Source organism: Dama dama, chromosome 30 (genome assembly GCF_033118175.1).
Source record: "Dama dama isolate Ldn47 chromosome 30, ASM3311817v1, whole genome shotgun sequence".
Taxonomy (NCBI): Eukaryota; Metazoa; Chordata; class Mammalia; order Artiodactyla; family Cervidae; genus Dama; species Dama dama.
In genome coordinates, this window is record NC_083710.1 from 79,371,802 (window position 1) to 79,396,799 (window position 24,998).

Here is a 24,998-nt window from a genome sequence, read left to right on the forward strand (position 1 = left end):
CCAGGGTTACAGACCTCCTACCATTACACAAATCTGATAAATCTTCCTATCCGCCTTGTACTTTATTATTATCCCATGGTAGTTAGATGATACTAATTGTGTTGACTTAAAATGATTAGTGTCAGTGATAATTATCCCAGTTTTCCTTCACATTATACCATAGATGTTAGTGCTTGTTTTGAATTTAATGAATATTTTGTTTCTGACTTTTTTCAGAAAAGCACACTTTTATTATGAAATATTTAATATAATATGGTATACTTTAGATAAGGATAATTATAAAGGAGGGTGTTGTTTGTGAGTGTTTGGTTTACACACCACTGATTATAGGATCGAGGTCTGAGATTCATAAAGCCACAACTTGTCCCAGATGTCTCTTGCTCAACGTGACTTCTCCTCTCCCCATATTTATCAAGCAACTTCCTTTTTTTGTTTTTTGGGGTTTCTTTTTGGTTTTTATGTTAAAATACTAAAAATTTTTACTCTTCCTAAAAAATGCACAGATAATATTCAGTGTTTTGGAGGAATGTTAGAAAATCTGTTGATAAAAGATCACATTTTAGCTCTGAAATCAGTAGTTCTCCTAACATACTGTGTGTAGTAAGGAAGTAATTTTATTTCAATCTGTGTTTTTAAGAGAAAGAGCTTTTTTTCCCTTATAAAGAGATATTTGTGTAAACATAAGTAATGTGTTATCTGCTGTCATAGAAACCAAAACCTTTACTCATGCTTTTCTGAAAAGCTGCCAGCTTTGGGTTTATTTTATTTAGTTATGGGTGGATTTATTTTGCTTTAGGCCAGTTTTTCTCTCTCCTTGTGTCACCCATCCTTTCATGATTAGAAATGTTTCTGAATACCCAGCTTAAAAATACCCCACTGATTAAAAGAGGAGAAGGAGGGTAAATTCCATTAGTATAGTATTTTGCTAGGTTGGGAGTGATGTCACAGAAGAGAATAAGGACTAAGTATTTTTCCTGGTTGGAGAGGGGTTAGGGTTAGGGAAGCGTGTTTAGCTTTCAAGGAGCAATAATGAGTTGATTTGCCCAGAACAGCTAGGATCCATTTTTCGATCCCTCGGGGATTCCAGTTGCTGCCCAGAAAGTATAAGGGGCATTTGGTTTTGCGTAAAGATTGAGATTACTCACATGTAACATTGATAGCTATTTTAATATTGCATTGTTCTTCCATCGACAGTTCTGGCTTTGAATACCAACAGTTAAGGCCTAAAAATATGACTGTTTCCTTGAAAGTTGGCAGAATTGTATAATAATTGATATAGTACACAAGTGAAATATTTCCATTTAAGTGGGTACTTCAGAAATATTAGTCTGCACCTCCTTGAGTCCTATTCCCACCTCATGTCTCACTATTCTTCTTCATGTCTTTTTTTTTCTCTTCTTTGTCTTTTGTGAGAGATCTTCTTTGGAGGAAGTCACTCTGTATTCCACAGTTTCACTACGTTTGCTACACGTTAATAAGACTTTTTTCCTTAAAGAAAACATTGCTTACTTATTGAGCTTTAGGTTCTTTGTGTGGTTCTGCAGAAAGCCTTCAGGCCGTCCGTAGCCCTGCACTTCTTCATTTTCTGCCGTCCTCTGAATCATAGTAGTGAGTCATTAGCACCGGGATGTACCCTAAGTCTCAAAAGCTGAAGTCTCAGGCCTGAGCTGATTCTGGAATGATTAAAATAGAAAGAGCCTGCTGTTGCCAGTTTTTGTCTTTTTACAATTCATGTCTTTATCATCGTTTGGTCCTCTTTCAAGCTGTTTTAAGAGCAGGTGAAGAGGCAGGCCTGTCCTTCTCAGACTCTGGCTTCTCCCCGTCATCCTGTCCCTTTCACAGCCTAGCCATTTCCTGCATTTGTTACCTGCTCTGTACAGTATGTCAGACTTTGATTATCTTGCAGTCAAGTCACCGTAGTGTGAAAGAAAATCTGTCCTACCCAGTAACAAGATTAGAAACATAGATTCATACCAGATTCATTAGGACTTTGGATGTGGTCTGAGTTTGTATGTTTTTTCTGTAGGCAGTGGGTATAGATCTTTAAAGAGTAAATCTTTAAAGCTTTTCAAACAAAAGCTTCATGATGGTGCGAGATTATAGATGTCTTATTAGGGTTTATAAGTCACAGAAGTGGGGAAGGGGAGAGTTAAGCAGCCTTGAAGGAATCAGGATGGCTCATCTGTGGGCTGTAATTTACCTGTCTCTCTTCCCCCACAAGAGTTTTAAAGACAAAAAGTAAAACATTGTCTGATGATAAGTGTAAAAGAAAAAGCATCAAATAGAACCTCATGTTGATGGGCTTTCCATGATAAATCATTAAGCGAAAAAAGCTCGTGGACCTAGCGGAATCCACTGTGGAAATCAGAACTTCTTTGGAGGAAGTTTTGGAGCCCTGACCTATTTCCCAGGTGAATGAGGATGGGTTTTGGTTCCGCTCCTTTTCACATCTTTCTCTGCTCTTCATGCTTGCTTTTCTTCTTCCTTATTCTTTCTTCCCTTAGATTTCTTCTCCCGGCTCACCAAAGGAAGGGTACAGCATAGCAGATCATCATTCGATGCCCAAGGTTTTCAGTTGAACCTGAGGGATTGAGATGATTTTCTAGCAGTTCATTGCAAATGAGGACAGAAGCTGCAGAGGGAAGTCGAGGGTGATCAGAGCTGTGAGGTGGGTTGGGCTTGTGAAAGAACCTCGTGTGGAAGACAAGGTGGATCCTTAGAAAGCAGCCATATGTAGAAGGTGCTTTCACCGTCTTCTAATTAACACAGTATTTACAATCCCACCACCAGATTGAGTGCTTATCAGTCCATTGTACAGTGCCCTCTCTCTCTCTCTGATTCTTTCACACCCTCTCTCCTCCCCCCGCCCCTTTCCCCTCCCTTCCTCTCTGAGCCCCCTTCCCCTATCCTGACCCTAGATAGCCTAGACCTACTGAAAGAAACCTTCTGTCCTCTGCCTTGTTGCAATGGTTGCAACTCAGTCCACAGCTGACAGAATGTCATCTTAGACAAGTGTTGCTTGGGGAATGACTGGTAGACTTTTAAATGTTCTATGTAGGACAAGTGAAATCATGCCATTGTTTTGATAAAAACTGGCACAGAGTGCCTCATAAAATAGAGCTATATAATTGGCATTACTGTCACCTATCTTTTACCTATAGGCAAAAACCTTGCCCTCTGGCAGAGCCTTTCAAAGTTAGGCCTCCTCGGGTCCCTCTCTCAGCCCGTAGACCCTGTACTCCAGAGTCGCTGAGCACTTTACCCTTCTGACATCTCATGCTGTCTTGAGATTCTTTGTCATCACTTATTTTTCTTTAACAAACCCACAGCACATGCTATGTCCCAAGTATTTGTAGTAGATTATATTATTTGTTCAGCTGTTTTGTTGGTTGAGAGTATTTGCTGCCCCATCTCCCTAGGCCTGTCTCTGCAGGGCATCTAGGGGCCGTGTGAACGTCAGACTCCACTCTGTGACTTACGTGAGCCACCGGACTATGAGCAGGAGTGATGAGTGCTTCTCAGGCAGAAGTTTTAAGCACCCTTGTGTGGTCCCACCATTGCTCTGTTCATTTTGTCATGAGAAAAACACGTGCCAGATAGAAGTTGCTCCCTCAGCCCAGATCCCAGAATGAAGAAGACACACAAGCAGCGCTATAGCCAACTTGTAAGATGAGTGAGAAACAGCCTTTGTTAAAGCAACTGAAATTTGGATAATTTGTTATCAAGGTATAACCTAGAGAAAGCAGACTAATGCAGCTCTTTTCTAAGCACTTTACAAATACTATTTAACTAGTCCTCCTAAAAACCTGATATTATAGACACTGTTGTCCCCATTTTATAGATAAAGAAACAGGCACAAAGAACTTACCTGCCAAGAATACAAGCTGATAAGTAGTGGAGACAGTGTTCAAATGCAGGTTCTAGAGCTTTAGCATCTGTGCTCTTCAGAGGTAGCTTTGCATAACCATATGGCAGTTTCTTCCAGCCATCTCCATTCCTTCACCATTAGATCCCTTCTTTTCCTAGAAAATCGTATTCATTTAAATTCTGACTCTGAAGCCTTCTCTGAATCTGCCCTTTCAATTTAGAAACTATACATTATTCTTTATCATCCCCAGTGCCTAGCAAAACATCTGGCATTTTATCTATATTCTAGAAATACTTGCTGAGTTTCAAAATTCAGTATTATCAAAATAATCACTTCTGTACAACAAAACACTGCTATTCTTTGTGATTGTCAGAATGTTGTCAGTGTGTGCCGCCTCATTAGGTTCTTGACACAGTCTCTGCAGTGGTGGGGAAACTGGGCTTCTTGTTTTAAAACTGAAGCTCAAGTTGCACAACTGCTGGGCGACTGAGCCAGAACCAAAGGCCAGGTGTTCTGGTGGTCCAGCAGGCCCAGCACCTTCCAGTGCATATTTCAAGGCTCTCATCCATGTCTGCTTCAAACACAAGACACTTAGGTACCAGCTGTTCTTAGATCTTCCTTGCCAACCCCACTAAGATGAGGCCCTGATCATCATCCATGGAGACTGGATATTGGAGGGAGATCCTGGTCATGAAGAAGTTTTAAAAGTACCCAGAAGTGCTGAAAGACCTGTACTCCCAGTAATTCCCTGCAGCCTTCATTACGAATTTTGTGGGCTGACCAATATCCTAGAAAACTTTATCCTGTTTGGCAGCCTCTGCTTTCTTCTTAATACGAAGAATTTGGTCTGTAGCTGTACTGTACTTTCTCTTCTAAGATCATCAAAGATATTTATTTAACTGGTCCTCCATATGATGGATTAAAAATGCAGCTCAAACATCACCTTCAACAAACTCATTGTCTTATGTCTCTGGCATTGTCATGCACAAGAAAACGAAGTAAAGGATGGCTTTGAGAAGGCTTAAAGGGTAGTGTAGAATATATTAAGCTGGGTCAGTACTGCTGCTGCTCAAAGGGAAAAGAAATGGAGGGAGATAAGAGGTCAACAAGAAAACACCCAGATGTTTCGTTCTTGATAATTTTACTGATAGACTACATGGCACTTGCCACACAGAGTGCTTTTTCCCTTTTCTCACAGTCTTTACATTGTTTTCCTATCAAGAGATAGAAAGTCTTGATTCAGTTTTGATTATCTCTTTCAACTGATTTTTTTGAAATAGAAATGTCCAGTGTTCCTTCCTCTTTGGGGCTGATTATGTTGATATTTTTCTTACATCTTTATGATCACCTCTGGGAAAGAACTATGGTAAAATCAATGCATGTGATTTTTAATATATTCATTATGTGCATGCTTAGTCACTCAGTCATGCTGACTCTTTGTGAACCCCATGGACTGTAGCCCGCCAGGCTCCTCTGTCCATGAGATTATCCAGGCAAGAATACTGGAATGAGTTGCCATGCCCTTTTCCAGGGATCAAACTGGGGTCTCTGGCATCGCAGGCAGATTCTTTACTGTCTGAGCCACCAGGGAAGTTGACATATTCATTATAAACAATAGCATAACTTATTATCAGAAAGCCTTCTTATGTTTATGTTAGCTGGAAATATTTTCAAAATATCAGAAGTTTTTTGTTGCTGAAGACTGGTTTCAGTCTGTGAAAACCTCACCTCTTTTATAAAATTTAAGATGAGAAGTATATATCTAGAAATTTCAGTCTTCCTAGATCACGTTTCCTTTTTAATGAAATTTTTTTTCTTTTTTGTTTACTAAAGTATTACAATACAAAAAAATTTACCAACTTTAAATGTACAGTTTGGTGAATTTGGGCACTTGTATACTGTTTTATAGCTACCACAACAGTCAGGATAGAAAACATTCTCCTCTCCCTAAACATTTTTTTTTTTTCATTCCTTTTGCTCTGTCGTCTCACCCACCTGCCATCCCCAGATAACCACTGGTTTCTTTATGTCACCACAGTTTTGCCTTTTCTAGAATCTCATATAATTTGAATCATGTAGTATGAAGTCTTTTATGTTCTACTTATTTCTCTTAACATGCTATTTTTGAAATCCATTTACCTTTGATTACTGTTTTATTCCTTGTTATTGTAAATATCAATCCCTGGTATGTTACACCACAATTTGTCTGTTCAGTAGTTGGTGAATATTTGGGTTATATCCAGGTTTGATTATGAGTAATGTTGCTGTGAAAATCTGTGTACACATTTCTGTGTGGACATAGGTTTTTACTTCTCTTGGGTAAATGCCTAGAAGTAGAATTGCTGGAATTTATCATTTGAAAAATATATGGTACCATATTATTTTACAAGGTGATTATACCATTTTGCATTTCCACCATCAATACATGAGTGTTCCAATTCCACCATCTCCTTGCCAGCACTTGGCATTGTTAGCCATTTTAATTTTAGTCATTCTAGTTGGCGTGCAGTTTTATCTTGTGGTTTTGTGTTTCTCTAATGACTAGTGATTTGAGCATCTTTTCTTATGCCCATTTTATATTCTGTGTATAAGCCCTTTGTTGAATATATTTTATAAAAATTTTGTGCCAGTCTGTGGCTTGCTTCTTTGTTTCTTTAACTATTTCTTTCAATAAGCAAAAGTTTTAAACTTGATTAATTGAGTGTTTCAGTTTTTTAAATAGTTCGAGCTTTTGATATCTTATTTAACAAATACTTGCTAATCTGATGTCACAAACATTTTGTCCTGTGTTTTCATCTAGAATGTAATAGTTTTTGCTATTACATTGAGGTCTGAGATCCAATTTGAGTATAATTTTTGTGAAGTTAAGGATTGAGATGTATTTTTTTTCCATACAAATGTCTAGCATTATTCCATCAATGTTTGTCAAAAAGACTTCTTGGTGTGTTACCCTGGCTCCTTTGTTGAGAGTCAGTTGACCAATGTGGGTCTGTTTCTTGACTTTCTTTTCTATTTCAGTGATTTATATGTGTATTTTTATACCAGTACCACATTGTTTGAGTACTTTTGAGTATGGTAAGTCTTAAAATCAGGTAATGCAAGTATTTCAGCTTTGTTCATCCTTTTTCAAAGCTGGTTAATCTATTTTAGGAACTTTGATTTTCCATGTGTACTTTTAAATTAGCTTGTGATTTTCTTCAAAAAAGAAAAAAAATTATAATTTAACCTGAGATTGCACTGAAACTATAGATCAATGAAGGAAAAATAGCCATTTTAATGATTTTAAAAGTATGGCCACAAATTATTTTGTATTTCAAGAAATGGAACTTAATTCCCCCCCTTCTAGAATGTGAGCTCTACTCAGCAGTTCACTTACAATGAATAGAAAATGGCAAAGATGATGGAGTGTGGCTCCAAAGGGTGGATCACAAAAGACATACTGCTTCCATATTGTTCTCTCTCAGATCACTCATTCTGGGGGAAGCCAGCTGCCATGTCACAAGGGTCCTGAAGCAGCCCTGTGGAGAGGTCTACATGACAAAGAACTGTGGCATCCTGGCAGCAGTCGGCACTAATCTCCCAGTTGGGTTTTGAGCTACCTTAGAAGCTGATCCTTCAACCCCAGTCAAGACTTCAGATGAACATAGGTAGGATGACATCTTGAATGCAGCCTCATGAGAGACCTTGAGCCACAACCACCCAACTAAGCAGTTCCTAGATTTCTGACCACATAAACTGTATGTATATTAAATGCATATTGTTTTCAGCCACTGCATTTGGGATAATTTGTTATTCAGTAATGTGTAACTAGTACAACTATTTTAATAATATTGGGTCTTCCAGTTCATAAACATAGTATATGTCTACTATGGAATTTTTTAATTCCCCTTTTTAATTTTGAAATTTTCAATGCATAGGCCCTATACATCTTTTATTAAATGTATTTCTAATTATTTGTGAGGTTTTGATGCTATTTTAAATGGAGTTTTGTCACAAATGTTTGTTGCTAGTACATGGAATACAGTTGATTTCTGTATATTGCTACTGTATCCTCTAGGATACAATAGCAATTCACTTATTTATTTCTGGTAGCTTTTCTGTGGATTCTTTAGGATTTCCTACATATTAATATATGATCAGGTCATCAGGAAATATATTTGGTTTATATGTTTTCTTTCTTCCTTTCTGATCTGTGCATTTTATTTTTCTTGCCTTATTTCACTAGCTAAAACCTCTAATATAATGTTAAATAAGAGTGGTGAATAGACATCCTTGTCTTGTTCCTGGTCTTAGAAAGGATTGAGTTTTTCCCTGTTGAATCTCTGTCTGTAAATGCATAAGTTGTTCTTGATATTTAAATTCATTTTTATTATTTTTAGTCCAATGTAAGAAGCAAATTTTAACACAAGCCTATTTACTTCTTAATTTTAGTTTTTTGAATCAGTTTATGAAAGTGGATATAATTATAAAAGGGGACAATCTCCTTGTTGAAAGGGATATTAAAAGGTATTTACATTTTAGTGTTTGATTAAGGCTTTTTGCCGCCATGTACTGGAGACTGTAGCTGTCTCCCAGTGTATTTTTTCCTTAGTAACAGAACTTTCATCTTATTAGGGGCAACTGGGCCTCCAACTAAAAGATCACATTTTCGAGTTGCCTTTGCATCTAGGTCTAGCTGTCAAGCTAAATCTTGGCATCCTGGCCAGTGAACTACAAGCATACTTACTGGCAGGACTTCTAGGAAGTCTCCTTAAAATAGCCTTTTGTCCTTTTGTTCTTCCTCATTTTCTTCTCCCCATTGCCTGGAATCCAGTTAAGATGGTTGGTTTCTAACATGAGAGAGAAGTAAATTTCTGTTGTATTTAAACCACTGGAATTTATAGTTTTCTGCTTCATGCAGAAAACCTCATCCTCTTGATGCATGGTTTTCTGAAAAGAAAAGCTTAGAGCAGCTTTCTAAGACAGTTTTTTAAAAACAAATAATCTATTATTAGTTTAATTAATTCTGTTCCTCTTCTAATTCAAAAATAAAAGAGAGCTATGGAAATAGATAGTTCAAAATAATAATGAAAATGAAAAGAGAGCTCTGGGAAATTCATTTGAATCACTTTTGTACTTGACAAAGAACAAGATAGCAAGACTCTTTCAATAAGTGCTAAAGCCACTTGATTCTGTCATGAAAAGGACAGTCGTTTCTTTTTTTTTTTTTGTAGTAAATTAAAATTTTATTACAGACATTATTTAAAATTGAGTGTTTCTGTCAAGAGCATTTCAAACATTTTTTGATATATTAAGAAGCTATAACATCAAAGTTTTGATAACAAAAGTGATCATGGTTTGTTTGTTTTTTTCATTTATTTTTATTAGTTGGAGGCTAATTACTTTACAGTATTGTAGTGGGTTTTGTCATACATTGACATGAATCAGCCATGGATTTACATGTATTCCCCATCCCGATTCCCCCTCCCACCTCCCTCTCTACCCAATCCCTCTGAGTCTTCCCAGTGCACCAGGCCCGAGCACTTGGCTCATGCATCAGTCATTTCATAATTAATCACAAATGGCACAAATAATTTTGGGCATTTCCGATTTGTGTGCATATTCTTTGCATAATCAAATAAGTAATTTCCTTCCTTCTTTCTTTAGCATTTTCAGTGAAGAAGAAGGAATAGGAAAATGGACGGTTCATTAGAGCAGGAATTTTCTTTGTCTTGCTCCCTGCTTTTAGAACACAGCCTAGCACATAATAGAAGTTCAGTAAGCATGCATTGAATGAATAAATGAGGCCTCAGTGGGCCTGCTTTCTTCAGGACTTGAGTGAATATGAAGTCTCTGTGAAGGGGTCCAGGTATAAAGGTGACGTCTCTTCCCTTGTCTCGTCTTTTATCTTGAGACAGTAATGCTTTATTCCAGGATAACAGCCCCTTGTGTTTGTCCTACTGTCCCATTAGATAAATTTCTCAAATGTTGGGACCTCGGTTCACCAGGACCATGGCAGTGCAGTTTGCCAAGTGGGTTTCTGTTCAGCCGTAGTTGACTGGAGAAAGAGATCAATAGAAACCTGAGTATTGGTGCCATGTCATGGTTTCTCACCTTTGCTGGCTGTGGTTTCATGCTAGCACTAAACAAGACCAGAGGACAGTTGAGGTTTACTCTCTGTAATCAAGAGAGTTTCACATGGTTCCACCCAGCAAATTAAAGTCTTTATCCCCTTTGGCTCAGACTTTCAACTGCAAGAGATCCAGAATGCTCTCTGGTTGCCTGACCCCTGGGGCCCTCTTGCTGGCCAGGATTCCCAGTTCCTACCTCTTGAATGTTCTGGTTCTGGGTGTACCTGGCCTTCACAGACACGGCCCACATGGTCCTTTCCGCTGTATCTGAGCATCCTAGGCCTGTCTCCCAGCCTGCCCAAGACCCCTACCACTGCTTCACCCCTTGTCATTGGGCCTCTCAGCTTGATCCAGGGCTTCTGGGCTCTGCGGACCTGCCAGACCCCTCCCTTAGAATTTCCCCTGGCCTCTTGACATGCAAATCCCAGCAGATGGTCTATTTTTAAAGCCTGTTTTTTTCCACAAACTCTATGGGGTTTCAACCAAATTCTCATTCAGAAGTCCCAATATAAGAAGGGTTCATGAGATAATGAAAATGAAAGTTAAAAGTAATGTGTAAGGTAGTATAGTGAATAAGTATTATTTGTAATTCATAATAATACTCTCTCAAGGCTTTTGGTAGTAATGAGGTATAACTTAGGTAAAGTTTACTGTGCTTATCTTATCCCCCATCTTCTCCTAGAAGAGAGTGGTGTGATTATCACATATTTATAGGAAACTAAATTCTTAAAGCTCTTTATATTTTAATCAATAGTCAATCTAAGAAAAAAAAATGGAAATTTTTATCTGAACCATCCTGAGGATTATAACCCAGGAGACAGTCTCTCAGGGAGCTCTGAGAACTGTTTGCAGAGGGAAGGAGGTGACCAGAACATATGTGATGTTGACGAAAGGGTGCATGCAATCAAGAACACATCTTGGCAGAAGGTTGCTGCTATTTGCAAGGAACAGATAGCTTAGTTAATGATTTTAGTGCTTTTCTAAGTGTGGGAAAATGCCAGACCCTAAGTTTATGACATTTCCTCCTGAAATATCTAGCTGTCTGAGGGCCAGCTCTGTCAGTTTTCCCAGAGCACAGAGTGCCTCACCCTGAACTTTGTTTTGAGTTCCTCTCAGAGTGTGCTATGGGTCAGCAACCGCAGTGGCTAGTGATTTGATTCTTGGAGAACTGGATGGTGGGCAGCTTTCTTCATTCTCTCTCTTCCCTTTCGGTCGTAGTACTCACTAAGGCTTGGGAGACATTTCGTCACCAACTTTCCCCAGTGCTCTTAGGAATGCTCGTTCCCAGGTCAGGAGGATTTCATCATTGGGCTACTCAGTGCTGGTACTGGACTAGGCCTTGTTCACAGTAGCCACAAGCCTCTGAACCACCCGTCTTATTAGTATGTTATGGTCTAGGAAACGGTTCCCTCTTGTTGCTTCTTCCCTTACCTAGAGTCACACTGTTGGCTCTTAGAGGATATGCATTTGGTCAGTTTTTTCACGTTGCCTGATCATTTATTTTACCACACATTTGGTAATGCAAATAACAATAATCTTGTAAAATAGGCAAGATATAAGTAAAATAAGGTCATAAGTATTAAAGCTATGAATTTCCATTCCACGTGGCCCAGTATCTCCCCAGGTCACTGGACCAGTTTGTTCTGCTTCAGTCTCTATCTTTGAGGAGAATGATGTCTTGGCATTGTTCACCTAAGGTGTCTGCATGTACAAGGTTTGTGAGGGTCATTGTGAGCCCCCCACAGGATTGAGTAAAGGGTGTTATCATCCATTACTTTACTTTAGGGAGTTGCCTGGCAGGCACCAGAAGGAGAAAGGTTGACCTTTGTGGTTGAGCAGGAATTTCTGCTCTTGGGGAGGGCTGGGTAACCACATGACAAGGATGCAGAGTGCACAGTAAGGAAGAGGGGGAACAACAAAATGGGCGGAGAAAATTTTATGTTTAAATTTTTCTTGTCTTACCTTAACATACAAGTTTTTATTTCATCACCCAAAACATTTTACAGTAGCACTTTATTTATTTGATGACTTGAGGTTGTGCTGAGGTACCAGAGGCGTGAACTGGTGGATTCTAAGATGTTTTTGTCATATGGGAGGTATGAACTCAGCACCAAAAAAGTGTGTCCTTTGGCACCTTTCCAGTTTCCTTTAAAAGAATCTAAAAATGACATGTTTTTTGGACCGTTCCCTCACCATTCTCCCGGCAGGCCTTTTTCTATGTGCAGAGGCTTTAAAGTGATCAAAATCAACCAGAATTCTTCCCCTTCCAGAGCATACATTCAGATAAGTAAGACTTAGAATAGCACTTTATGCCAATGAGCACACTTTATCCCTGCCAGAATTTGCAGTCATGCGTTTGTTTATTGCTGAGTAGAATGTACTAATTCTTGATAGGCTGTCCCTCCTAAAATCAAACACATGGTTTCATAATTTTATATGTAATGGTGGGAGGGATAAATATGGGCAAGAGAATAAAAATCTTTAGCCTTCCTCAATTCCTTAAAGGAATCTCTGACCTACCCTTCCTATTAAGAACCACTCCCCCCCTTATTAAATTGTGAGCTCCTTAAGTACAGGCAACAATTGTACATTGTCATTATTTTTTTCCTTATTTCTTTTAAGACATATGATTGCATAAAGCATGAATAACACAGTTGTTATGTGGGTTCATAATATATTAGGACAGAAAAGTAGTGCAGTGGATGAGGGTAATGTTAAGTGGAACTGTCCTCTCGTAAGTTTCCTTTATTTTACTTGAAGTATTTTGGTATTAATTCTAAGCACCTTGTGTGTGTACTGAAATCCCTAGAGCAAACACAGGAAAAAATGAGATATTGCTTTAAAAATGCCATTGAACGAATTAAGATGAAATACTGAAAAGTATTTGTTTAATGCAAAAGGAAATAAGAAAGTAGGAGCAAAGAACAAAAAACAGTTGAGATAGAACCAAACAGCAAAATTCATCAAGGTAAATATATTAAGTGTGAACAGGGAAACATGCTAATCAAAAGGCAGAGATTGTCAGACTGGGTTTGAAAGGGAGAAACGGCCATGTGCTGCCCACAAGGCACGCTTTAGATGCAGACACACACACACAAAAGGTTGACAGTAAAAGGATAAAGAAAGATTAATACGGAAATAGAAATCTGAAGTGGCTATATTAATCTAAGACAAAATAGGCTTTTTTTGTGATTATTACTAAAAACAAAGAAGGAGACTTTATTGTGATAAGAGGGTCAATGTATGTGAGACTGATAACAGCTTCCACATACACGAACATGTTCCAAATACTCGGGGTTAGAACTATGGGCAAATGGATAAATTCACTATCACAGTTGGATACTTTGAGACTAAAAGAAAAGAAAAGTTAAATTTTTTACTTAATTCAAATCTCAGAATTCTGATTGGTTCAGATTTTTTTCACAGTTCGTGATGTTTATGACAACATTTTGCTGTCTTCAGCTGAATCACTGTGCTTTCGCTGTTGCACAATTCCATTTTCCATCTTCTTTTTTACTCAGACCTTCAGAAAAGGAATCCTTACTTCCTCGCCCCCTCCATGTGACTTTTAGCCTACTGTAGCTTTTAAATTATGAAGTAGATGAATGTGTGTTTTCTTTTGTAATCTAGGTTTTATGTTTCTTACTTAAAAATCCTTTCTCATCCCAGTGCCAAAAAGATGTTCCTTCTATATTTGCACAGAAAGATGTGCAGTTTCATAAATTACATTTGTGTCCTTAAACCCACTGGGAGGTTTTGTGTGGTATCAGGCAGAGGGAGCTGGTTTGACTTCTTCCTTCTGTGTGGCCCGTGTGTTCTTTTCGTGTGTGACATACCCATTTCTGCTGTGTACCAGGTGCCTTGTAATCCCTTGCTCTTTACAGCAGTTTGAGACGCTCTAGATAAAGACCTGGGGCTTCCCAGGTGGCACTAGTGGTTAAGAACCCACCTGCCAGTGCAGGAGACCAAAGAGACGCAGCTTCAGTCCCTGGGTCGGAAAGATCCCCTGGAGGAGGGCACGGCTCCAGTGTTCTTGCCTGGAGAATCCCATGGACAGAGGAGTCTGGCGGGGCACAGATCATGGGTCACAGAGTTGGACACGACTGAAGCGACTTAACACGTAAAGACCACCCTGTTTTGCTTACTCAAACTTTATAGCGTACTTTATAATCTGATAGGCCTTAGTGTGCTTCCCCGAGAGTACCGCATCTCTCCTGTACCCTTTAGCCTTTATTCTTAAATCATTTTATTGTGATACGTAACACACACCAAAGTGTCCATAAACTCTTTAAGTGTCATGAAGCCAAACAAATAACGATGAAGCGAGCGTGTATGGATTTATTGGCTGGGAAGTGCATCTAGTCAGGCCTACATCCTGATGAAAGATTACCGGTAATCACAGAGGGCAGAATCTCAAGGTCATTTTAGTGCTTCACTTTTTACATGAAGGTGCAGGAATCTGAGGTCATTGAAAGTGCTTCCTGAGCTGTGCATCTGACCATCTAGGGACCTATTTATCTGAAGCAAAGGGTGCCTCCTCCTGTGTTTTCATCCTGAACTTTCCCCAGGGTGCACCGTCAGTGGATGACTACCATGGGTTGTGACTTCACTCCTGTGTAATGAGCTCTTTTGTTCTTTTTTTTGTTCATGCTTTTAAGGATTTCTTTCCCTGACTCTTATGGAGCTAGATGTACATTTCGTTTTATTACCTTTCTTGGGACTCTTGCACTTTCAGTTTGAGTATTTATATTCTTTGTTCATTCTGGAAAACTCGGTTATTATCTCTTGAAACAAAGTCTTCTTCTTCATATATTTCCTCTGTGGTCTTCTTTTGGAAGCTCCGAAGACATCCACGGAGGGCCTCTGTGTCTGTCTGGAACCCCCACCATGTGAAGCCCAGGTTCTCCCTGAGGGTCTGCCCTGCCGAGCCCTCGCCTCCTCCCTGCAGAGGAGACGGGTTGCTTCTTGCACTGAGTCCTCTGATCCTCCCCTTCACTCCCACCTTCCTCTCTCATCCGTCCGGGGCCCCTCTCCCACCTGTGGATTTACCCTTCCTCGCGACTGCTAAGTGTGTTTTCCATTTTGTTAGTGTGGTTGAGGATTACAGATGTTCTCTCGTTGCACTGAATCTGAAGCTTGTTTCTGTTTTCGTTTTCTTTGTTGTTTTGTACAATTCACGAAGGAAGTAGCATGGAAATTATTGAAATCAAAAGTCCTTTTCCATTCGCCCTTTAGCCTCCTCCAGTCTGTCTGTTTCTCCTACCATTGCACCAAAGTTGGTTAGTTTTGCCAAATCCAGTAGTCATTTTCCTCTCTCTGTCTTACGTGAACTCTGGGGCTGCATTAGACATAGCTATTTCCATCTTAAAACACTGTTCTCTTAGCTTCAGCAGTACTAAACTCTCCTAGTTTTCCTTCTTACTTGCAGCCCCTTCTCAGATTGCTTCACCGGCTTCTCCTACTCTGTCCTTCCACAAAGTATTGGCGTACCCCAGGTTCAGTCCAAAGTCCTCTTCTCTCCTAGGTAGTATGCCCTCACCCTCCTGTTATCTCTTCTAGTTCTCATGCTTTAAATGCAGTCTGATACCACTGACTCACAAATCTTTCTCTCTGCTAACTTTTCCCTTGAGTTCCAGAATTTTATATCCAACAGCCCACTTGACAGCTCCACCAGGATTTCTCACAGATACTCCTGAGTTCATTCTTGCATTGCCTTTGCCATTTTCTCTGCCTGAAAGGTTTTCCTCCAGTTCATCAAATCACTAGGACCTCATTATCCTTAAGAACTCTGCTCAAGTGTCACTTCCACCTGAGCAAAGAAGGTCCCTGCTCCAAGTCACCTTACTGTAATTCCTTCATAGATCTTGTCCAGAATCGTTTTATGTGTTTGCTTGTTTATTGTCTGCTCTCCGTATTGACCATGACTGTCAGAGTAAGGCTTTATGTCTTCTGCTCTATTTTAAGTGCCTAGAACAGCACTGGTATGTAGCAAATTCTCAATAGATTTTTGCCTGATTAGGTAATTTTATTAATAAAATATTAAAGTGTACTTTTCTCTTATTAGAAAGTTATCAAACTTGCTCTGATATGATATGAATAACTTCTTATCCTAAGAATCAGATTCACAAAATTGAAGATTTCTCTCTAACAATGTTTACCGAGAAAACCACAGGGACACTAGATTCCTCTTACCACGTAAATTGCCTTAAAGATGAAAAATAGGAAGCAGAACTGTGCGTTGCTAACTGTTGGCAAGGATTTCTAAATCTAGGAAAAATCCATACATGATAAATTTATTAAAATACTATATACATTTTAGATCATCTTTATTTTCTGATAAAGGTGTGTCTGGGTTACATCACTGACTATCAGGGTTGTTTTATGCCAGTATCTCTCTCTGATGGCCATCTGCCAATAAAAGTAACCACAGAATTAGTACAGTGTGAAAGTGTCTTGATAATCAGATATTTTATGGCTTTTATTTTTTTAAAGACAACATGGTTTTTAAGTATGGTGCCAGTACTTTCAAGTGTTAAATAGGATTTTGCTGTCTCTTCTAACTTACTAAAAACACATTTGTTTACTGAGGAGATTCAGTTTTTTGTTGGTTTGGTTTGTCCTGCTCAGTATCCTGCAACTTGGTAGGTGTTCTGGTTTTCACCTCACCCTACGAAAGTGAAGGAAGAAACACCACCTGAAGTATTTTACGGTCACTAATTTCTGTGTCAGATATGTTCCCTAAAAACTTCACGACCTGTCAACAATGCAGGTGGTCTCTTTCTCTTCTAGGTTTCTGGGATCTGCTACAACAGCAGAATGCTGCAAGTCCATGAGGTGCTGTATGTGCCCAGTTGGATGGCCAAGTTCTGCGCTTGGACCCTGGAGCCCCTCTTCTCATCCTCGGAGCCCACCAGCGAGGCCAGGGTCGGGATGGGGGCCACCGTGGACATTCAGAGGCAGCAGAGGATGGAGCTGCTGGACAGGCAGCTGATGCTGTCACAGTTTGCACAAGTGAGGCGGCAGAGACAGCAGCAGGTAAACGATAACAATCACAGTCGAAAGTTGGGGAGGACTCAGGGGCCTGCCTGAACGTCTCCTCTGAGACTGTACACATCGAGACCACGTGTCATTCCTCTGCGTTGCAGCGTGGATATCTTGGCACGTTTCCAAGGTCCCTGATCGTGGCTATTCTTAGTGTTTTCTTTGAAAGGTAAAAAAAAAAAAAAAGTAACTTGCCACTGAAAGACTGGTCAAACTGGACATTGTTGCTCCACTTCCAATAGATAAGCATGATTTCTTAGAGAAACACCAACCTAGTTAACCAGACGGAATATTTATCTGTTTTTATCATCTTGTAAAAGCCACAGTGTCTTCCTGTTAAAATGCTTATTATTGTATGCTCTGGAGTAAAGAGCAGATATCAAACTTCTTGATTTTCCTTGGTTGAAATGGAGAGACTATGAAGGTAATAGAAGTTCAAGGGAACAGCCAACAAGTCGGTCAGATAAGCGCTGGGTTTTCTCAGCCTTGTCATTAATCATCAGGAAATACCGAGCATTTATCCACAAAAACGGCTCCGTCCGAACAGTGTGATACCACACTGGTGTTCCCAGGGTTACTCTCAGTCAAGCTGATCCTTCTTGGGCACTTCCGTGATCCAGCACCCCGCGCTTGTCATTTCCCGTCTCCATCCCCTTTACCCTCTGGGGTATGAGAGAGCATTCTGTTCTCTCCCACATCGCCTGCCTGCGTTGCGTGTGAGAAGTCGGTCTTCATTGCGTGTGGTCTGGAAAGTGATGTCAGGTGTGACATCCCTGGACGTCAGTAGAGAGCCAGGTCCCAGAATTTCCATCTGGGGTGGGAAGAAGGGGGCCCCTTATCAGTGGGCCAGGTCTGCAGGTGAGAGAGAGGGAAGTGAAGGCTGGTCCCTGCAGGTGTGTTTGAATTTGAGGTGACTCTGGAATGTACAGTAAAGGAAGTTGACGCGTGGGGAGACTGACGCGGCTCCTGGAGAGATCAGGGCTGCAGGTGCAGCTCCTAAGAGTCCTTGTGTAGGGTTGGGAGGTGAATCCAACAGGTCAGGGGTCCCCACCTCTGGGATCTCATGCCTGACGATCTGAGGTGTAGCCAATGTGCTAATAATAGAAAGTGCACAGCGAATGGAATGTGCTGGAACCATCACCTCCACCCCCAATTCGTCTTCCGTGAAATCAGTCCCTGGTGCCAACGAGGTTGGGGACCACTGCGGAGGATTACACTCCGGATGAACGTAGGTCGTAGGCTCAGCCTGTATTTAGCAGGAGGAAAAGGGGAGAGCCTTTGAGGAAATGGATGGAAGAATAATAAGTATGAGGACTCAGAATAATCAGCGTCCAAAGTGATAATGAGTATAAATATTTTCCAATAGCCCGGACAGAGCTGAGAGGGAGAGAAAGAAGTAGTGTGTGATCTGAGATTGCTGGCTCAGCTAACGAGAGATTTGATGGCAGCACCGTCCCATCAGCACAGAAGAGCAGACAAGGAGAAGTACATTGACCGGGGTACCCGTGGGTTGCCTGAGAGGAGGTTCCCCAGTAGGCAGCTGTGGTCTTATGCTCATGAACAAAACAGGAGGTCATGTTTCTGAAGTTGGGGTTCCCAGCAGGTTCTCACGCATGGAGTTGATCAGAGAACGCTGTCGGGATGAGCACAGCCTTGGGGAAGCAGTGGTGAAGGACAGAGGGGGACTTTGAGCACCAGTCACAGGGAAGGTCCGAGAGCTAACCTCACGGCACGTGAGCCCTGGCGTTGATAGAGTGGCTGCCAGGTGTCTCCAGTCCAGACAGACACAGGTGTGGACTGCGGGTCTTGAGAGCTGCACGCCATCCACAGAGCAGTGTCCCTTGAGAACTGTCACCCCCCACAGCAGGAAGCCTGAGCGCCAGTCCTGCCAGAGGAGGGACCTGAGCACCCGCCCCTCACACTGCTGGAAGCTTCGTGTTTCACTCAGGTTCCCGGAGCAGCTCCTCCAGGGTGGCAGGGGTGCTCTTCCCAAGGGAAACCTTAAGCGGAAGGTCTGCAGGACAGACCACCTCCCCTTCTGCCGCAGCCAGCCTTGAGGCCACCCTGGTGACCAGCCCCCTCCCCTGTGGTCCGCTTGAGAGTCCCGGCCCTGCCTGGAATGTGACTTGATGAAGAGACAGGTGCGCTCAGCCCTGTGGGGTCTGGGTCCCCGGTCCCCATGTCCTTCCTGGGCTGTCTGCCACACACGTGCCTGCTAGAACATGGGTGAGGAGGTTTAGGAGATGCCTTCGCAGGTCTGTGAGATGCCCGAGCACCTCACAAGGTCTTCCCTCCCACCTTGTGTGCCCTTCTCTGAACTTTTCCTAATGATCAGGGTTAATTACTCCTACAGGATAATGACTCCTTCCCTTGCCTCCTTTTTTTTGGTCAGGAGTGCCCAAACTGATGGGACCACAGTGGTCACTTAAGACGTAGCAGTGTTCTTGCTTTGTCCCCACTGGAAGCTCCCTTCAGGTGAGCCAGGATCTGTACACCAGGGAGTCCAGAGTCACGGGACAGGGAGCACAGACACCCCTAGTAAGTCACTAGGAGGGCAGATCGTCAGGGCCCCTCTCCTCCCACCCCTGGTTGCCAGGAGCCGTGTGCTCCGTCTCCATGTCCTCTGCCTGTTGATTTGGGCTGTTCTGCACCCTGGAGCCCTGAGCGCCATCCTTGCCAGGTACCACCTGCAAGTTGGCGTCTCTCTTGCCTCACCTGGCTGCCCATCTGTCTGGTCATGCTGTGAGAGGGTTGGTGTGCCCTGTGGTCTGGGCACTGCCCCGCTGTCTCGGCTGGGAGTGGGCCTGTGGCCTGAGAGATGTCATCTGGCACCCTGGTCAGCCCCTCACACAGCCCACCAGCCCACAGGGAGCGGTGCCATGTGACAGAGAAGGCAGGTGGCCCTGAGACCGGGAAATGTGTCACTTGTGGTAAAATGAACTGCCTGTGTCAGCCAGCTCAGGTTGCCCCAGGAGAACACCACGGGCTGGGTAGCTTTAACAACAGAAATTTTCCTCAGTGTTCTGGAGGCTGGAGGTCCAAGACCAAGACACTGTCAGGGTTGCTTTCTGGCGGGACTCTCCTTGGCTCTCGCTGTGTGTCTCGTGGCCTTTCCTTGGTGCCTGCATGTTCCTGGTGTCTCTTCTTCCAAGGACGCCAGTCCTGTTGGATTAGGTCCCATCTTTATGACCTCATTGAACCTTAATTACGTCTTTGAAAGGCTTCCCAGGTGGCCCCAGTGGTAAAGAGCCTGCTTGCCAATGCTGGAGACACAAGGGACCTGGGTTTGATCCCTGGGTTGGGAAGATCCTCTGGAGAAGGAAATGGCAACCCACTCCAGTATTCTTGCCTGGGAAATCCCCAGGGACAGAGGAGCCTGGCGGGCTACAGTCTGTGGAGTTGCAAAGAGTCAGACATGACTGAGCACACGTGTGCTCTTTAAAGGCCTTGTGTATGAGTATGGTTGCATTGGGCGATCAGAGACTTCAGCCTATGAATTTTGGGGTGGTGGGGTACATGTTTCAGTCTACAGCAGCGCCCCTTCCTGAGTAGTGAGGGCCCAGCAGACTCACCCTGGCTCTCAGGCACGGTCCATTTCTCCTGGACGGGTGGTGGAGTGTCCAGGCTCAGCGCTGCTCTCGCTTACCCTCAGAAGCAAAGTCCACCTTGGAGAGCGGGGCCCACGCACAGCCTCCATCCGCCTCAACAGCACTGTTCACGTGCCAGCCCCGGGGTGACTGATGACGGGCTGGCTGACGGCCGTCTGCCAGGTCGTTCTGTCCCCTCTGCTGTGCTGGGCGATCATGGTGAGCTTGGGGGCCTGGATGTCACACCACACGCCTCTGCCCAGGCCGTCTTGTCCCCTACCTTTCCCGTCCCCTGGCCACCCAAGCGAGCCCTCACCACGTCCGGTGAGTCCATAGATGTTACTCCTTCAGGCCACCACTCTTTCCACGCAAAGTACACAACCACATGCACTAGCCAGGGTCTCCCTGTTGGGAACACTTGTCCCTGGCCCTGTCTTTTCAGGGTGACCCCCCAGCTGGAGCTGTAGTGCAGCCCCAGTGCATTTTCAGCTCTCACTTGTGTATCGAGCTAGCCCATGTACTGAATTTGGTCACTTGGTCCTAGGAACCCAACCCAGTGCTGCAGGAGGTGTGAACTGGGGCAGAGGTTTTTTGCGACAGGGGTGATGGACACAGTGGTCCAGGCGAACTTGCCTCCACAGCCCCGCAGCGCCCCCGGCCTGGCTCCTGCTCATCCTGCACACACCACTTCCGTGGGGCAGTGGGTTTCTTTAGCCCCACCTGACACTAGAACCTGGTAGGTCTCACACTTCTGACCACGCGCTCACTCCGTACCCGTGGTCAGGCACTTCCTATCCCGAAGGGTCCAGCAGCAGCGTTTCGTGGAGTTTGTGTAATTCTCTGCTGTGTATGCATGCCCTGGCCCCAATGCCCGAGGCGTCCACACCACGGTTGTCCCCTGTGGCTGGCTGTGGGCTCCACCTGGGGTCTTCCCCCACCACAGATGCTCTGAACACCGTAGCATCTGCTGGGTCGCACAGCCCAAGCACCCATGACTAAACCAGCCCTGGGTCCCCGCCCTCCTTAAAGGGCTTTCCAGCGGGCAGCCGTGAACTGGTGCCCTTTGGTCTGTGGCTCCGCCGCCGCTGGGCAGGCTCCCCCACTTTCCGAGGTCGGTCTTGCCCCCAGGTCAGTGTGCTAGCCCCTGGAGTCCTGCCACTGGCTTCTCATTGTGGGGTCTGCTGCAGACAAGAGCACGGGGGTCCTGGTCCTGGACTGCCTCAATTCCCTCTGCATGTATTCCCAGCATCAGCCTTGAGGGTCCCAGCTGTTCCCTGCCCGCCCCTTGGGCTCAGGGTGCTGGCTTGCCCACTCACGGCTGCCAAGAGGGCTGCAGAACAGGGGCCCAGATGTGTCTGACTCCAGGGCCTCTGCCCTGTCCTTCACTGTGTTTTTCTTTCCTTCTTGGCTTCAGCTCGTAGGAAACTCAATGCTAAGTTTAAGGTTCAGTCAAATTAATGGTTTTTTTTTTTAAATCCAAAGTTAGTACTCCTGCCTCCATCTTCTTTAAAATATCTTTTTGATTGTTTTAGGGTTCTTCTACTTTATTGCAGGCCTCCTCAAATTCTGTGATTGCATTTATGATAAATTTATTATTTGTTTCCAGACTGTGGGTTTCCAAATGTTTTTTCATAGAACCCAATGTTTGTTTGGTCAGAAAGCCATTCAGCTCCTAAACACTGTGCATTAGATTGATCTGTCTGCATTTCAAGCATTCCAGAATAAGGCCAGAGTCCTGTTTCGGTGTATTCCTTTGCACTTCTTTGCCTGCTCCTGTCGGATTTCATCTTGCTGCCTGGCACCTGCTTCATGCTTGCTGTTGTCCACCCGCCTGTGGTCTGCACTTGGCTCTGGGGTCGCAGTCAGCCAGCGGACATTATTGAGACAGTGACCAAGTTTGCTGGGGACTCAGTGGGCCCCTGAGAAGTGAAAAGCACACTCCTTTCCCTTTAGAGAGATTTTGATCAATGTCAGGGAACTCGACAGATACACTTGAATTAGAGAAACATCTGAGAATGATGAAATATTGGCCAGAGTGCCCAGGGCAGAAAGACCCCTAAGGGGGCCTGATGCTGTGAGAGGCTTCAGGAACTAGAAGGATGGGTGGGATGTGGGTGGTGGAGAGGATGATGCTGGTCATCCTAGAGAAGACCAGCAAGAGGGAGGGGAGGCCTTGGAGATGGTAAGGAGGCCTGAAAGAGGAGGGGCCTCGCGGAGACGTGGGGCCAAGAGGTAGGTACGTAGTGACCACGGGAAGGAACACAGCGACCGTAACAGAGGGAGGTGTTTTTCAACCCAACGGCAGAGTTGGAGTTTGACATTGGAGGCTGTCAAAAGTGCTTTAATCAGTAGTGTTGCTAGGACAGTTATCTCAGCCAAGTTCCTCTTATCGCTGCATATGAGATTGGTAGAGGAAGGAGAGACCGTGGAGGAAGAGACCAACAGAAGATTCGAGAATTCCAGTGCTCAGCTCTGTGAACCCCTGGCCAGGATGACAGCTGTCTCTTCACTGAGCTCCAAACCCACGCTCTCTCCAAGGTCCAACCCGCCCAGTTCTCCCAGGCACATTCCCACCACACCCAGTGCAAGGCTCCCCTGAGCTAGGCTCCTGGCTCCCAGACCTAGACCTGTGGCCTCCACCTCCTCTCCTGGGCTCTAGACCTCAGCATCCTACCACCGCTGGATGTCTCCCCCTATCTGCTCCGGAGCACCGAAATTTACCATTGCTTTGCTGACCTGGCTCCTCTGCCCCACCTTCCCTCCCTGATGGGAAGCACCACCGTCCTCCCGGAGGCCCAGACCAGAGCATCCTGACTTCCCTTTGGACTCTGCCCTCGGCTTCCCCCTCCCGCAGGTCCCCTCCTTCACCTGCGTCCCAGAGAGTCTGCGTTCTCCGTATAAACCCGCCATTGCCTCTCCATCTCCTGCCTCAGTCCTCGCCACCGTCTTCACTCACCTAGGAAAATCTTGTCTTGAGCGCGCCCTTCCCCCGCCTGCCCCACACTCCAGCCCCCAGCTGGGCTCCATGGACACAAATCCAATTGTCTCACTCCCACCAGGGCCCGTGGGAGGCCCGCCTCAGCTTCCAGGGTGGTTCCTGCTCCCTCCATGAGGCCCCTGCCTGCTCCTTAGCCCCATCTCCCCCCCAGCCCCGCCCCAGCCCCCACCTGCCTCTGGCTGATCATGCTGAACTGTTTGCAGAGCATCTCAGCCCTGTTATTTCTCACTTCTTGCCTCCACATCTGCCCTTTGCCGACAACAAACTTCCCCTGCACCAACTTCCCCACCCCAACCCCACCCCACCCTATGCGGCCTTTGCTTGCCTAACTCCCGCTCACCCTTGAATGTTTTCTAAAACCCCCTCCTCGGGGAAGCCCTCTTCAGCCTCCTGGTCAGCTCCGACCCTCTGTCCATTCTCAGAGCCCCGTACGGCCAACTCAGGCGCCAGGGCTAGCCGTGTGTCTTGGGGGTGGGGTTGGGGGGTGGAAACTTTTTCCATTGTATCTCTAGCATGTTAATAATGCCTGGCACGTGGTAGGAACTCACGTATTCGGGAAATTAGTGGCTCCATATGCGTAGAATAAATATTTACAGAATTTCTTAACAGACTGAGGCCAGGGACTTCCCTGCTGGTCCAGTGGTTAAGACTCCAAGGCAAGAGGCACAGATTCGATCCCTAGTTGGGGAACTGAGATCCCACCTGCCACGTGTAGCAGCCAAAAAAATACACACACTGAGACCACCAGCCAAACGCAGGTGTATAGTCCTAGCCAGAAAGTACTCAGGACCATACACCTGTCCCCTGAGTGGACAAGGCTGGAGCAAACCACTAAAGACAGCCTGAGACCCAGCTTGAGAGAGAGCAGAGAGGAGGAAGAGGGGCCATCCAGGGGGCGAGGAGGCGTCCAGGAGAGTTCAGGGCAGCCGAGTGATTCTGGAAGGATGGAGTATGGGTGCTCAACAGATTCAGAGGCCATTCCCCACCCCCCACCAAAAAAAAAAAAAAAGAGAAAGGCCAGGCAGAGACAATGAGGAGGAGGAGACCACAGGAGCCGGCTCCCTTGTGGAAGGTGTTTTGGTGGAAGGCACCTCGTTAAGAAGCAGTACACAGACTGGCGCAGAGGACAGGCGCGCCTCCCTTGTGCTCAGAGCACCCGGCCTTGTCCTCAGACCTCGTGCGGTGTCACGTCCCGCTCCCGAACGTGCAGCTGTCCCACGCTCTGCAGTGAACGCATGCTCCCCGGCGCTGAAGGGAGGCGACAGCGTGACGGCTCTGCAGACCTCGCTTCCCCTGGGCTCACAGGGTCGCTCTTCGGTGCCCTTCAGTTCATCGTCAGGCCCAGTGACGTGACCTTTCTGGACGTTTCCACGGTGGTCACTCCCAGAAGCTCT

General features: G+C 44.5%; 1 protein-coding gene across 1 annotated transcript in view; it reads left to right on the forward strand.

Moving 5' to 3' along the window:
• Window positions 1-24,998, forward strand: part of UBAC2 (UBA domain containing 2) — a 165,711-nt gene that overhangs the window by 108,370 nt on the left and 32,343 nt on the right. The window contains exon 7 of the mRNA XM_061133837.1: window positions 16,768-17,013. Coding sequence (XP_060989820.1) covers window positions 16,768-17,013 — 246 coding nt within the window. The remainder of the gene's footprint in view (window positions 1-16,767; window positions 17,014-24,998) is intronic.